The sequence below is a fragment of the Phyllopteryx taeniolatus genome, chromosome 12, assembly GCF_024500385.1.
Source record: "Phyllopteryx taeniolatus isolate TA_2022b chromosome 12, UOR_Ptae_1.2, whole genome shotgun sequence".
Classification (NCBI taxonomy): Eukaryota; Metazoa; Chordata; class Actinopteri; order Syngnathiformes; family Syngnathidae; genus Phyllopteryx; species Phyllopteryx taeniolatus.
The window spans coordinates 22,837,541-22,854,235 of NC_084513.1; the positions used below are offsets into that span (position 1 = coordinate 22,837,541).

General features: G+C 44.8%; 1 protein-coding gene across 3 annotated transcripts in view; it reads right to left on the reverse strand.

The window, feature by feature from the left end:
• Positions 1–13,677, reverse strand: part of ppp2r3b (protein phosphatase 2, regulatory subunit B'', beta) — a 29,155-nt gene extending 15,478 nt beyond the window's left edge. Inside the window, exons 1-2 of one of the 3 annotated variants that reach the window (XM_061791376.1) lie at positions 13,482–13,677; positions 10,915–11,280 (exon numbers count right to left, since the gene is read on the reverse strand). In XM_061791376.1, coding sequence (XP_061647360.1) covers positions 10,915–11,268 — 354 coding nt within the window. In that variant the 5' untranslated portion in view covers positions 11,269–11,280; positions 13,482–13,677. Of the gene's footprint in view, positions 1–2,313; positions 2,823–10,914; positions 11,281–13,481 lie in introns of those variants that run through there. The other 2 variants (XM_061791377.1, XM_061791378.1) reach the window with 2 other exon arrangements.
• Positions 13,678–16,695: the final 3,018 nt, after the last annotated feature.

The window sequence follows — 16,695 nt, forward strand, 5'->3', positions numbered from 1 at the left end:
GAGCAAAAAGGCAAAGGGGATTCTGAAACTTTTGCAGGACCTCTGTGGAGAAGATGCCTTTAAAAAAACCTGTTGCTCATGAAAATGCAAGACATCCTGATAGCCACATTGAGCTAGGATAGTGTCCAAAGGTTTCTGGATCGATGTCGTCCAGAGAACGGAACGACCTAAGGTCTAAGGTAAGGTCTGCAAGACCAGAAGAAGAATGAACAGTTAAGTGAGTTGTTTTTTAAAACAGGATCTGATTTATAGCATTCGTTACGAATGAGCACAGCGTGGCGAAGATATTCTGTGAACAGACTGAAAACAAGACGAGACCACAAGGTCAGTTATCTTCACTCTTTGGTCAAGTCGATGCTAAAGCCAATAGACCTCACTGCCACAACCTGGCCAGCTTCTACACTTTCCACCTTGGGCAGAAAAAAAAACCTTGAACCTGATTAACGTGAGACCAGAGTTTACAACATTATTAACAAATGTGGTCTCCAAGGTGAATACGATCCTATTGAAGGGAAAAAAAACATGATGCTGCAGAGGATGAGGCGTTAGGCTGGGATCAACATGGTCTCAATCTTCAGCTTACACCCAGAGACTTCTTACGAGATTTGGGGATGACTGAGTGGATCAGTCGCCATGGTGTCTGCTCTCCGTTTGTATTCGTTGCTGCTAGTTAATTGCCAGATAGCAAAAATACTACTCCCGGTTTTCACAAATGTTTTGTGGAGTAATGACAAAAAAGAACCCATTCGGGTTTGGGTGTGAGATAAGGAATCAAGGATCCAAAGATAGATATGCCAGATAAATTCCAACATACGCAGATGCCGTCTATGAAGGCGTACAACTAGGATTGTTGGGCCTTGGTAGCGTACCAATTCCACCAATGCAGCAGTTACAAGTTAAGTAGTTTTACCAGCATAACTAATCTAATAACATACAATAACTGAATGGGAGGAAAATTGAGTTTGAAAATCAAATACGCGAGGAGACAAATTTAGAGATGGGCACATATGACGGGAAACCATTACTTTGGTATGTCTTAAACAAGATCTGGACTATGGAATGAGTCTGTATGTGGCGTGGCTGAATGCCTTCATTGTGCCACTCCAGTTGATGTCTGCTTTTGGCCTTCAAACACATGTAACACCTGACAACACGGTCCAAACTAGAAACACTGCTGAGGGTGCACCCAGACCGATGAATGCGTCCGATCCTCTGCTCTGTGCAGCGCTGCCCCGTCTGCCGGTGTCAGCCGTGGCTATAAAAGGACATAAACCTCTTCTGATGCCACCCTGCCACACACTGTCCCCCTCCCACCTCCCATGCTAACCACTAGCCGAGCGCCTGGAGCTCTACTCGCTAAGCCTCGTGACATTTTAGATATTCCCAGCGATGCGGCCTGAAGCAAGGACAGCGGAGTGGGACTGCGTGCGCCATACTGCACGAGATCAACGCTGCCCAGTAAATGTGGCGCACACCAGCTATCACGGAGCCTAATAGGACTACAATATGGTACCACACCAGGCCTAAGGAACAGCTGAGCCATTGGCTAACACAGAATGATTTAGGAATAGTAACTAGCTCAGGATGGCGGTGGCGATAGTGGGCGGGCATATCGTGCAAGAGGAACACCATCCGGTAAATGTGGAGATCAGCTGATCTGACAGGGCCAAAGTAACACCAGTGCCATTGCCTAACAAAGACCGATACAGTAAGAGTAACTGGCGGTGGCGAATTCCGAAGATAACAGCGCCCGGTGAATGAGGCACACAACTTGAAGGAATACCGGTGCCATTGGCTAACAAATAACAACACGGCGATGGGAAATGTCGGTTGGCGGTGGCACAGGCGGCAAACAGCGCAAAAAAAAAAAAAAACGCAACCCAGTAAAATGATGCGAACACCTGATGTCACTGGACCAAAGGAACACCTTTCCCATCGTCCAACAAAGAACAATCTATGATAGGAACTGTAGGAATTTTAGTTTGTCGCTGGGTAAAAATGGTCAATGGAGTGCACTTATTTTGTGCTTCCACTACACCAACATGGTGCCCAAAGCGCTTTACAGATGCCCACACATTCATACACCAATGCCGCCCACTGAGAGCAATTTAGGGTTCAGCGTCTCGCCCACGGACAACTCGACAGCAGATAGCCCGAGCCGGGATTCGAACCGCCGATCCCGCGGTCCCGACTGAGCCGCAGCCGTGTCCGAACAATCATGTGGCCGGTGGTCGCCCAGTCGTCGGGGCTACTACAGTAGCATAGCGGCAGAACGCGAATCCCTTGACAGGAGACCGCTACACCCATACGAACCTCGGCCTGTCCTTGCTGGAAGGCTTTCAGCCTCTTCTTGAAGCGCGAGGGCAGCACAAAGTCACAGCCTCGCGCCAGCAGGGCTAGCTCCTTCCTCAGGTCAGGGTCCTGACGCAGAGACAGCTCCCTCATCCTCATCCTCGCGACGCACACCGCGGGGAACACATAAACGAATCCAGCGAGGTCCGGACGGGTTGGACAAGTCAGGCGTTGATGTTGTTTCTGGAAGTTGGGCGTATCTTTGCGTTTGTCCTCTGTCAGAGTGAGAGCAGCTTAATGCGAGGCAGCAGCTGCTACTGTGACTCCCTCTCCCATTCCAGATCGGGTCGCGCAATCTCAGCTCTGCCTGCCGCTACACAACACTCACATACAGCGCAGAGGGGCAAAGGGAGCGCTCTCCTCAATACTGCCGGGGAGATAAGGAGTGACAGGACGTCTGTGTGGGGGACTCACTCGCCGTACGCACGGGGATGGGAGGGGTGCGCGCATTGGATCTGCCCTTTCCAGTTTGCATTCCTGTGCGCTCGTGGAAGGTTACGCAAAGAAGACCTGTTGTTGCAGCTCGTCCACAGCGGCCGGTTGGGGGATGCACCTCAGCGACATGATGACAGTGCAAGTGTTCAGGAGTTCAAACGTCCAGCAACATCAAACATAGAAACAGTCATGGTACATAACACCTTGCCCAATGTCACGTTCAAGCTTTGGCAGCAATGCTAAATTAGGTGGTTCCGCAAATGCATCCACAGTTAAAATGACCTGAGGCAAGCCTGATTACGTTCAGTTTCTTTTCTCTTTAGCAAATATGCACAAAAATCTTTCCGTGATTAAATGTATTAAAAAAGAAAAACATAACGTGCTTTGTATGACATGAAGTAAATCAAGTTCTGTTTGAAAATTTTCCCTGCACTCTAGTGTCATCTCAATACGAATATGTACATACGCTACTGAAAAATCAGTATACGAAAAGAGACCGTATTAAGTTACTGACTTTCTATTTTACAAAAAGAAAGGGAGAATAAAGTTAAATAAATTACAGGAAACAACCATGGCTTAAAACCCACGACTATAAACGGGTTTAGTATTACTCCGTAAAAGTACATAGTACAAAAAAGGAAAATTCTATGAAAATAGTACAAAACGTACTAGGCTATGTGATGATTTTACAAGAATAGTTTGAATTCAAACTTAATGTCAGAAGACGTGACTAAACGCAACGGTTTGCGTCAACTTTTTTCCGTACAATTTGAGGTTTTTCTTGTAAAATTAACTATTTTTTTACATTGATATTGCTTTTATAACCTTTTTCTTAAAAGACTATTCTTGTGAAGTAAAAATGTTACTCCTTATTGTTTAACTTAAACAAACGTAAAAATACATTAGTCTCATGCGTTTTCAAGCATTTTGAAGAATTCCCAGGATCCTGGACACTTTTTCCCCCGCAAGAATCTGCTGTAAATGGGGGGAAAAAAACCATTTCAGTGGCGGAATTACATGGAAGATTATTTCTAACAGTCTTTGCTATGTGTAAGTATAAATGTCAAGAACAAGAGAGACAAAATAAACTCTATGACAGCCGAGGTATCAAAAATGTGTTTCCTAAGAGAATGGTCTAAATTAGCGTGTGACACATTCACCAGACGTACATCATGCATACATCTAACTACTCTGCTTCCTACACTATATTATGCTTCTCTTTGTTTTGCCTTCCTTCTGCGAGCTCGGGCTGCCAGCCATTCCACATCTTATTATAGTTGATGGGCGACAGTGGAGGAAGGAGGGGGACAGCGGGGGGACGGGACACGTCAAATTCAAAGAATGATGTCCGAAGTAGTCTGCGCCTATTAAAAGCACCAGGCGAGCACTGTTTGCGACGTTGCTGTAGTCCACTTCCGCTCGCTAATGTCCCAAAAGTGACGGCAATTACATCAATTCTTCACAAAGTCGCTGATCTAACGGTGTCGCCTTCCGCAGGGCCCAGAAAAACCCGTCTGATTTACACATGCTCACCACAGCCACGTAAACAAACCAATATTTGTTAACGTTACGTTATGAACTCGCCTGCACCCAGACACATTATTTTTAGATAACAGGATGACAAAGACCAACATTTCCCACTGCTTTCTGCACTTCCTGTTATCCCCCAAGCAGGACGCTGCACAAGCTTGATAAGCTGTTTGTATGATGGCTTTTTCACATCAGGAGCCTTGTTATTATTTCTTCTTTTAATGCTAATCAATTCAAGCCATACGTGGGAAGGAATGCGCGACAAAACAAGTAGATCACATGGAACTGTCAAGTCGCGTGCGGCTTTGCTCAGTCTGTTTGGGAGCAAACCAAATGAAGTCTGCACTGCGAATACAGTTTGCAAGTGAAGATAATGATGTAGCATCGCATAACTATAACTTTATACTTGTATGGAACGGACAAAATGAATGAAGCTACACACGCACACACCACAAACTTTATTATGTACACATCCACAGAACAATGAGGTCCAATTATCCAAGTGTAACGCCTTTGGGGATCAGTAAAGTACAATGTCAAGCAAATGTTTGATTTTAGGATTTGTACGGATTTACAAACAAATGTTCAGATTGGAAATGATGGACACTAAAGGCATTTGTTTTTGTCGCCTTTTTCCCGGGTTGCTGTCATGTATCAATAGCACAGACATGGAATTGGGGAACCAAGGCGACCTGGCAATTTCCGGCTTTTGAGGTAGTAACACAGATGAGGCACATATGGTACCTGTGTGAAGGGGAATTCCGCAATGCCAGGACCGAAGGATATTTATTGGCAGAAAAAGACAAACAGACACCGAGGTCTTGTGAGGTACGGTCTTGTGGTTCAAACTTAAACTCTGTGCGACTTTAAAGGTATATTTTGGATAAACTTGAGGCAAGAAACCCAGGAACAGGAGTGTAATGTTTAACACGAAAACATCTCCCGCCCTGTGGTGTTGCCAAATATCATTGTCCATCTTCAATTTTATACATCACACCAGATGCTGGCATCACCTCATTATCTGATTGCGGGATGTTATTTTTTGCTACCAAATTTAGAGTGAAATTAGTAACTTTATTAGGGCAGAATTTTTCAAATGAATCTTGTGTTCTAGCTACTAACTGTGTCCGGTGGGAGTGAACGTGCACTCCAAGGGGTTGTTGTGACACACGTGTCACGCTGACCCTCACTGTGCAGCTAAATGCAATTTGGACGTAAACCCAATTTCAGTCACGCTCTGCTCATTCATTAGTGTATGAAAGCCTGAGAGTCTGGAATTAGAGGACGTTAAGAGTCCCACGCTTGCAGGTTCGCTCTTCAACATGCAAGACACAACTTGCGCGGCACTCTACCCGAGGCGGGTGAAGAATTTGTCAATACAAGCGTACAGAGTGGAGCGCAGAGACGTGAATGGGGCCAAATTTGGCTGTAACAGACGGTCAGAATGAGGCTTCCAGGGAAGGCCGACAGCGGGAACGTGACGTGAGCGGATCAGCTGCACAACAACTGTCATGTCAACTGCGCTCACCGGGACAAACAATACACAGAGAAGTTGTGCTACACTTAATCCTCAAAGGCAACAGCTACAGAAACTTTTCCTTGTCAAGATTGCAGTGATTGGACAGTGGAACCGTCAAAGTAAAAAAAAAAAAAAAAAAAAAAAAAAAACGCCAGTTGACTTCCAAATACATGCATTTGTCTCACGGGAAACATAAATATGGATGAATTTGTTCCAACTGTCATAACACATATACAGACAAATAAAACAAAACTAAAATGAAGTAAGACTAATCGCCCTTTGAAAATGCCTGACGGAATCCTTTAAAATACAATAAAGTCCTCGGCAAATTACAAAAATAGACTGTTGTGCATATTCTGTTTTTATTTATTTTCCTAAAAAGTCTATGACTAATTGAAACTAAATTACATTGGGTTCATCAATACTTTACTCATGCGGTGTTCCAAATGACAGCAGTTGAAAAAAAAAGTGCATTTCCGAGCCCACTGCAAATGTTTCTCCTTGTGAGCATTAGCTCGGGGTGGCCGACTTGCAGCTTCGTGGATGACTGCAAGCCTTTGTTTGGAGAATCCTGCATCAAGAGGCTCTTGGGACTCCAGCAGCTTCAAATAGCCGCTTGCTGCTCATCGTTGGCTTTTTTAACAGCTGCTCGCAGAACACAAGGCATTTGTCTCACAGAAACTTTCCTTAACGTGTCTTTATTGGAAGTAGCCCCGTTGCTCTTGGTCACACACAAATTATCTAACAGTACGCTGATTTGTATTATTTGATTGCGTGTCCTGTGTTCGCCATTATGCATAAAAACCGTGACCATACTGTAAATACTAGTTTGTAACGCAGTGTAATTAAGTTTTATTTTCTAGGACTTTCGATGTAATGAGAGTCATGTGAAACAGGCTTGACATGCGTGTTAATTCTTCGTTTGAGCTAATTGTTATTCATTTTGATTTGACACTAGAACAACTTGGAAACCTTGAAGACGTCTTAGACGTGTGGCTCAAATTTCTTACGTCTACATCATGTAAATACCAAGCTCCATTCACATACAAGGCACTTTAAATAAAGACACTTGCAGGGCAGATTAGCGACCCCCTGCTTAAAATAACGAAAATATCTCTGAGACACCAGAGCACATCATGAAGAAATAACCTGCGACTATAGCGGAGATGATCTCGTGTCCCAATACGAGCCAAGCCTTAACAATGCGAGCCTAATTGTCATGTGCGAAATGTCAATCAAACATCCTCCACGAGCACCTGATCTAGCGCGTGAGCGCGCACCCACACCTCAGTCCGGGGGGGAATTCTGGGTATTTAAAGGCAACACGGGAGGGGTTTGAGGGTATCTTTCTGCGGTGTCAAAGTCACACCAGCTGTTGTGGGCCGCATCACCGGGGCATAAATCAAATTTTTTCCAACTAATCTGCCCAAGAATGCATCGGTACGCAGGAATCCATTTTGTCGTCTTAAAATAGAAGCCCGCTCCCTTCATAAGCACACAGCCCCTTTAATATTGAGTGACGTGCCGCCACATGACGTGCCGCATTACACTCGAGTACACATACTGTCCAACTGACGCTTTACATCTGATTCATAAAATTCCAAAGCCAACTGGTCCAGACTTTTCCCAACAATGGAAACGGAATGGGCGGCACGGTGGACAACTGGTTAGAGCGTCTGCCTGAGGACCGGCGTTAATCCCGGTCCCGCCTGTGTGGAGTTTGCATGTTCTCCCCGTGCCTGCGTGGCTTTTCTCCGGGCACTCCGGTTGCCTCCCACATCCCAAAAACATGCGTGGTAGGTTCATTGAAGACTCTAAATTGCCCGTAGGTGGGAATGTGAGTGCGAATGGTTGTTTGTTTGTATGTGTCCTGCAATTGGCTGGCGACCAGTTCAGGGTGTACCCCGTCTCCTGCCCGATGATAGCTGGGATAGGCTCCAGCGCTCCCACGACCCTTGTTAGGAGAAGCGGCTCAGATAATGGATGGATGGATGGAAACGGAATGAGTCCATTCCAGCGCCATAATAAAGTCTTTATCGACTGTACAACATTTACACAATCTTTCACAATTTTCCCTTTTCCAACTCACCCCCTAAAACCTCAATCACTATTCTTATTAAGACTAATGAATGACTAGTGAATCACAAATGAATTGTTACTCCTTGTACAATTCCAAAACAACAGTGAAACAGATGAAAAAAAATCCAAAAAATCTATTGAACCGGGAAGAGTACGCGGGCACGTTTTCACTGCTGTGTCTCTGTACAGAAAAGTTTTTCTTTTGAGTTAAAAATGGCTTACTTTAACCAGGATCCCACGCCGTACCTTGGCCACAGGCAGAAGCCGGGGGCTATTTTGCGCTCGTCGTCGGTGCCATAACTCCTCGCGGACCCGACCGAGCTACCACCTTTCCAGCTAACCTGCTGCTACTTAGCCTGCTGGCTACCTTAACTGCTCTTGCCTCACGCTGTGTTGAATTGGATTAACTTTCTCCTGTTAAATATGCCGCCGTGCCACGGTTGCCTTCTCTGGCGATGGCTCCTTTTCAGCTTCCGTTGTGGCGCTTCCATGTTATCCATGCAGCTCATTTGAGAGCTACGTGTAACGCATGCTTCCTTCAGCAAAGAGCTAGTTTTTTTTCCTTTTTTAAAAAACAAACTTTATGGAGATGTTGGTTAAGCTACAATGCGTACATACACAGAAGCAATGTGAACTAAGGCAAACTGGCGGCGGCCGTGGGCAGCATTGCAGCGCTTGTCAGAATAAGTAACAAGTATTTTATTTTTGACTCGTTTTGATTCAAATGCGAAAATTTGGAATTTCCCTTTTTTCATTGGGATTTGCGAGTCAATTGAATCACCACTGATTCGTTCGTAGCACCCTTTGATGAAATGTGATGGACAAACACGCAAAAGTCAAGCGAGCTGCTTCTCATTATGACTTCTTGCATCTTCATACAGGTGTAAAAAGAAGTTGACCGCCGTAAACTGTCAACCGCACCTGAGAGCGCATGTTTTTGCTTCGGTGTTGTGTGGCGGCTGAGTCTCGCCACACCAACACTGAAAGAAGTGCATTCTTGCGGCATAGATTCTGTTCTTAAGCTCGTAGCCATATTGTACTGAGCCGATGAAGATACACATTTATTAGCACAGCTTACAGTACCACTGTAGTTCGTTCCATTTCTGGTTGTGCAGTTGCTTGGCCCCAAGGTGGTGCCAAAGCAATATTGTCTACATTAGACAGGGCTTGGGCCTGCGCACAAAATCAGGGGACTTTTTCAGTGAATGATAATAATAAATAATAGCCTTCCCATAAAATTCAGCAAACAGGCGACTGGTGAACTGAAAATATGCAGTGGCTCACTGTATTAATTTCAGATGTCAGAAAAAAGTAAGGCTAGTGTATTTTACAGCAATATCTTTATTCCAACAATACTGTTACAACAAGCAGCTTTTTAACATTTTAAACAAAAGAAATCTTGTAGCAAACAGCATAGGCGATGTGTTGGCGTCGAGACAAGCAATCTAGATGAGATTGAATCAAAAGGTTGCAGCCAAGTACGGCACTCAATTTTGCCTCGGATGCTTAGACGCTATAACAGTTAAATCCAGACAAACAAATTCTGAATGCACCTAGTATGTACAGTATTTATGTGCATGATCTTGCCAGCACAAAAACATGACCTCAGGTGTTGTGCGTGCCAACGACATGCAGAAGGTGAAAGTTGGAGGAGCGTGTCCACCCCCCAGCCCTCCTCCAGCTGTCTTCCGTCCGCGCACACACATACGCCATATGCGCAGTATGCAGCGCTCGCCAACGCTTGGACACTGTTGCCTCTCATCTTGTCAATATACGCAAGCATTTCAAGGCCAAACAAACTTTGAGAGAAGATAAACAGAATTGTTAAGGGCCTCCAGAAAGTGCCCCCCCCCCCCGAAACATGCCGAGTCCGTGTCACCACCACCATCATCATCATACACACTAATTCATGGGCGAGGCTGGAATGTTTGGAAAGCATCTGTATAATTAGGACTGCAGAGCCTCCTGTGGGATGACGTAGCGTGGACAGACAAGCATTCACATGCTACTCAGCCTCCTCTTGTGGCCACACCGGGAAGATCACAGAGGACACGTAAGCCTCTTATTTACACAAGCCCCTTCAACACCACCCGTCTAATCTGTCTTTTGACAAGCGTTTGGGAAGTGAGCACACCAATTGTCAGAGCTTTGGAGGTGGAATTCTTTTCCATTCTTGCTTGATGTAAAACCTGAGTTGCTCAATAGTCCGGGTTCTCCGTTGTGGAATTTTGCGCTTCATAATGCACATGCACACATTTTCAAAGGGAGACAAGTGTTCTCAAGTGTTCCTGAGCCCACGTGCTGGCAATATCCTTTGCACAATGATCATCGAAAGGAACATTCACAACTAGGATTCTTTTCTTGGTCTGATGGTGCTACGGTAATTAAAAATAAATAAATAAATAAAATTCGAATATAAATGCTTGGAAGAATTGTTCACTCTTTGCCAAAGTGCTGCTGCTATTGTGAAGTGAGTTGAGTGCACTGCTACCATACTGAGCTTGTATCAAGTTTGCGCTCGCAAGTCAAAGCAAAACAACAAAAATCGGCCAAATGACGGCGAGTACCTCGAAAGACTTGCAAGTTGGGTCACTCGTATCTCAAGGCACCGACCGCTGTATTCATTTTGTGACAGTGGTCCTGGAACATTTCTGAGACACCTCCTAGAAGTGCAGAAGCCGTGTTGCTTTGTGAAAGCACACACACACACACACACACACACACGGGAAAGCCCCGCTTCGCTGGGTTCTGTGTGAAAGGCACAGCCGAATTAATGCCGGCTCTCGTGCCCTGGCGCTGACCTGTAAAGTTTGTGCAAACTGTGTGAAAGGGGCTGTGCAAGTTCCGCAAAATAGAGCCGTAGCGCCATTTATCCGCTGAGGAGATCACCATCATATCAGTATGTGTACTTTTTAAGCCATTTTGGTTCGTGCTGTGCAATTTTTCTAATGTCAAACGTGTGCCTTTGCCAACAAATGTTGGGAAACTCAATGACTCACCTTTTTGGAGCTGACAGACCTCCGTAGGATCCTGCCGTGGGGTCCCGTCACCCTGGTGGCGCCGCTGCATCCTGAGGGCAGGATGGAGGCACACGGTGGACTCAAGGGCACGTTGAAGGCGGCAGGCTTCTTCTCGGCCAAGTTCTTTTGGGAAGCCACGTTGTTGTTTTGGTTGAAGGTTAGAGTGCACTTCTCCTTGACGCCCACATCGCTTAAACCGGCGTGATGTCCGCTTTTGATGAGGTCTAGGTAACCTTTGAGCACCGTCTGGGTTTTGGGCTGGCTCAACCAGGTGAGGAAGAGTTCGTCCACCTTCATCTTGAGGACTGGCTGAAGAATCTGACTCGACGGCATTTTGAAGGAAGCCTAAAGATCAGAATCAGAATCATCTTTATTTGCCAAGTATGTCCAAAAAAAAAAAAACACACAAGGAAGTTGTCACCGGTAGTTGGAGCCGCTCCAGTACGACGACAGACAGTCAATTGACAGAGAACACTTTAGAGACATAAAGACATTGACAAAAAAAAAAAAAAAAACAGTCACTGAGCAATAAAGGGTTTCTAGTTGTCTTGGTAATTCCACAAGTTAAGTACCTGCGAAGTAATAACAATATCTTCAATGACTCGTGCTCATTATTATTATTACGGCCAGTGTTGGGAAGATGACTTTGGAAAAGTAAAGTTACCCTGTAGAAAATGTCATACTAGCGTATATACAGTACTTCAATGAGTTACTTTCTCAAAGTAATGACTAATTACATTTCATTACATTTGGATGACTTAATTTTGAATGAATGCATCAACACGACACTTGGATGCTTCCTCCAAAAAAGTGGATTAAAACCATGATAGATCATTATTTTGGATTTCACCACATTTCTTCCTTACACAAATAATAACATGTAAATACATACATAATGTGTTTGTTGCATATATCTATACAGCACGTGGAAAACATGATACCATGTAGACCGAATGACAAGTGTGCACAATTTAGACAATATCAGGGCTCACTTAACGTTTTCTTTCTAAAATTTGAGCTTGCCCTGTTTGGTTAAGTGCACTCAAATGTTTGCTATATGTCACGGTTTGGTTTGATCACGGGATTAATGTAACAGTACAATTATTGCGGTATTGTGGGAAGGCTCAGGTATTGCAAGAAGGTTGAAGGTACAAGTGGGCCAAAGGGGTAAAAGCAGGAAAACCGAAAAAAATAGCTTGTTTTTAACTACTTTAACTAGGTTTTTTGTTTTAATCAAGATGTTGATTTCATAAAAGTGAAAAAACAATGGCTGCTACTAAATCATGTGATATTTACATAGATCTGTGCATATCACCGTTGAACGGCTGTTCCGAATAAATGTAGTGCACATCCTACGCCAGATTGGAATAGATCACATCACATGTAAACAGTTGTCTGGTGATCTTCAATCGGAATGGCAAAGAAGTCACGTAAACCCGGGTATGAGTCGAACCTGAATCTCAGACAAACTAATAGATTTCAGCACAAAGTGGGGCTTGGAAATCATCCATTCATCCATCTTTGGGCGAGAGGCAGGCTACGGTGGGGCTGAACTGGTCGCCAGCCAATCGCAGGGCACATATAAACAAACAACCATTGGCACTCACATTCACACCTACGGGCAATTTAGAGTATTCAATCAACCGAGCACGCATGTTTTTGGGATGTGGGAGGAAAGCGGAGTGCCCGGAGAAAACCCACGCAGGCACGGGGAGAACATGCGAACTCCACACAGATTTGAACCCGCAACCTCACAAACGTGAGGCAGTTGTGCTAACCAGTCGGCCACCTGTGGAAATCATATATATATATATTTTTTTTAAAAACGTCTCGTTTGGGATGACAGCAGAATGGCACATGACCAGAGAGAGCCAATCTCGAGCATTGGCTACAAGTGATATGAAGAAGGAAAAAAAATCTGAGCTTTTGTGGCTATTTGTCATCACGGAACTTTTCAAAAGCGACTGTAATTCAATTAGACATTTTCTCTAATGTCATGGATTACAAATAGATAATTGTTGTAATTAAATGCCCTAATCTCACCACATGTAATTAGTTACTCCCCAACACTGATTACGGCTTGTGCTATAGTATACTAACTAGTACAGGATCATATTAGTATAGAAGTGCTCTGCATCCTACTACGTCATATTTTACAGCTTCTTAGGCTACAACGACAGGGGCCACAAATGACAAACACCTACCACTTGGATGCAGTGCGTACGCACAATACAGTGGCCTGCATTGCTTGTCGAGCAGTCGACCTCGTTTTCTACTAATGGTTCACATCACAAACATTATTGAATTTCAGCGCATCGATGCGCGGAGCCCCCGAGCACACAACATCGGCTATTTTAAACACCGCGGTGGGAAACAGCAAGAACACAAACTCAGTCTTGAATCGGCGCCCCAACGGAAATGTATGGAAAGGTTAAGAAAAGACCAAAGCAGTTTTCGTTTGGAGCAATTGTTTCCAAAGTTAGCATTAGCAAGAAAGCTACATTAGCCGGTTAGCTCAGTAAGCTAAGCTAAGGTAAGATACCAACCTTTTATTTGAAGCACGTAAACTCCAACCACGGTGTTAGCACGCTACCTTGCGCTCCTCATTTGGAAATGCTGCTGAGCGTTTGTTCAATGGCCAAAGGGAATGCAGACGCTGTCTCCGGCGTCCATCCCGCGACAGATCCACTCATGACTCTGCCCGCTCGCTCCAACTTCTGTGTTCCCCTGGTAACCACACGAGTTTATCGCGAGATCTGCCATGAGGCGTCCAATATCTTCCAGAACTTTGGCGCTCCAGCTCTTTGTTCCCAACGTTTCCCCCTATATTATAATATCAGGAATCTTCGGGTTATGAGTTAGCCAACACGATTCATATTGGATCCCCCAAACAACATTAAAACACTTTTCAGCCACACACGCACACACACGTTGGTAGTAGCTGTCTCTACAATATATATAGATATATTTTCACCCGTGTATTTGTATATTATGATAATAATAATCGTCTAATGTCTTATGAGATAGATCCAGTTTTAGAGATAATCCAAAAATAAATAGTGTTGGACAATTATTTTGTGTATTAACATACTGATACAAAATTGTTTTCAATTAAAAAAAAAAAATCATTACAAAATGGTTTTCAATAAATTCATGTTCTGAAACATAAGGAAATGTGATATGAAAGCATAACAAGATTGTTGTTGATTTACTATCAGAAGTAGAAACACACAAGTAATGGAGTTATACACCTTCCGTTCCGCTTCTCCTCACGCGGGTCGCGGGCGTGCTGGAGCCCATCCCAGCAATCTTCGGGCGACAGGCGGGCTACACCCTCAACTGGTCGCCAGCCAATCGCAGGGCACATACAAACAAACAACCATTCGCGCACACATTCACACCTACAGGCAATTTAGAGTCTTCAATGAACCTACCGTGGATGTTTTTGGGATGTGGGAGGAAACCGGAGTGCCCGGAGAAAAGCCACGCAGGCACGGGGAGAACATGCAAAGTCCACACGGGCGGGGCCGGGATTCGAACCCCGGTCCTCAGAACTGTGAGCCAGATGTGCTAACCAGTCGGTTAGCACGGTGGTGCCGCCTGGAGTTATACACAGCGAGCCTAATTGTAAAAAAAAAATATTCCATCTTAATTGTGCTTATCCAACCAAAATATGAAATCTGACAAATGTCAGCAGGCTATTTCCAGGAACTCTATTCATTTCGAATTCTAAAACCATTTGCTTGAATAAGAATGCTCCATCTGTTCCTGATTTGAGTCTCTTTTCAAAGCAAAAAACCAAGCGTGTGTATGCGTGCACGTGTGCGTGTGCGCGTGAGCTGCATATCCTTGTATCGATTACTGTGGCGGGCCCCAGACATCACGGCGCCCTCATCGCATCCTCTCCATGAGAAATCACACAACGGAAGACAAAAGTGGCCCTTTTCAACGGAGCCTTTCCATGTCTACATGCTTGGCACTTTAAAAATCCAGTAACCATTATGAGTCATGTAATAATGCATGTTTGGAAATGTGTAGCTTAATAGCAGTTCCTGTAATAACAGTCTATTTAGCCTTGATCCAAGATATACACAGCACAGTATATGTATTACATTTAAAAAACACTGTATACTATTATTTGTATTATGATCGTGTTAACAGTTGTTCTTTAATACGGTCATCGTCACGCGTGTCGCGGGCGCGCCGGAGCCCATCCCAGCCATCTCCGGGCGAGAGGCGGGGTACGCCCTGAACCCTTTGCCAGCCAATCGCAGGGCACATAGAAACAAAGAACAATTTGCGCACACATTCCCACCTACGGGCAATTTAGAGTCTTGAAAGCAACCTAGCACGCGTGTTTTTGGGATGTGGAAGGAAACCGGAGTACCCGGAGAAAAGCCACGCTGGCACGGGGAGAACATGCAAAGCCCACACAGGCGGGGCCGGGGTTTGAACCCCGGTCCTCAGAGCTGTGAGGCAGATGTGTTAACCAGTCTCCCACCGTGCCGCCACATTAAGACCAATTATGTCTAATTTGCCTGCAGTTCCTTTTTCGGAACGAACATTTGTGAACATTATTGACAGTTTTATATTGTATTTTGTTTGCTTCCCTCGATAATCACATCGAATCACGTGCAATGCATTCAAAGTGGACGGCGGCCGCTAAAGAGCTCTTTGTTCTGCTTGGCAACATGCAGACTTTCCTTTTCTTTGCAAACGCGAGGGAACCTAATCAATATCAGCAAAAGTGAATGAAAAGTCTTTTAAAGTTGAAACTTTGCTACTTTTTCAAAGTGTAATTACAGTGTACAAATAAGATGCTTTAGCCAAAAGCAGTGCAAGCGCATGTTCTTTTTTTTCGTGCCTTGAAGGACATTTCAAAGTATTTGGCCGAGGCTGAAACCACAGGGGTACCGCCGCTTAGCGTAGCGGCGTGCTAAGCGAGGAGCCGGCGTGTGCGTCGCCGCCGTCGGCCGCTCTGTGAAGTGGGCCGGCAGCGATCTGCTCTAATAAGCGCCGCCAACACACTTGAAAGTATTGTGTGGCGGCCAGGGATTTGCGCTGTTTGCTGTTGTTTATTGCCACAGTCCGTGTGCATAAAGCACACATCGAAATGTTTGCTTGTTTGATTCATGCGCACAAATTCAGATCTTTGATATCTGATTGGGTCAGATATTACATTCGCATCTGTCTATCTTTGATACACTAGCTCTGCAATTGGTTTGTGCTGGTTCACCGAATGAATTGATGTTTTTTTTTTTTTTTGGGTAATTTGTATTGTGTGCCAACACAAACTGTGGAGGTCTTAATGAGACAAGTGCGCTCTGTATTTATTTGATATTGTTTTTACTTGACACTCTTCTTCAATGAGAACGCTTGTTGTTAAGTTGCCGTTTGCGCTATGGTCCCGGTTAGCCCGAAACGTGCTACGCGACGGGATTTAGTTTTCTCGCAGTCTGTCACCGTATCTTTGACAGGCGGTGGGTGCCGATTAGCGGCGAGTTCAAAGGCCACCGAGGAGCTTTGGAGCGTAGAGAGGAACGAAGCTCCCATGCCCGACCTGGCTCTTGAGTCGGCATCAGCACAGGTGGGGCGGGGGTGGGGCACATACTGCCCCTCAATAAGCGTTTATGTTTACATTAGTTTTCTCTTAATAACTAAATCGCCAATCCATCTCTTGTACCACAACATGCAAAAGAGCCCGATATTTGCGGATTTATTTTTCTTTGTGCTGCCAGAGTATCGCGCCGGGTCCGTTAA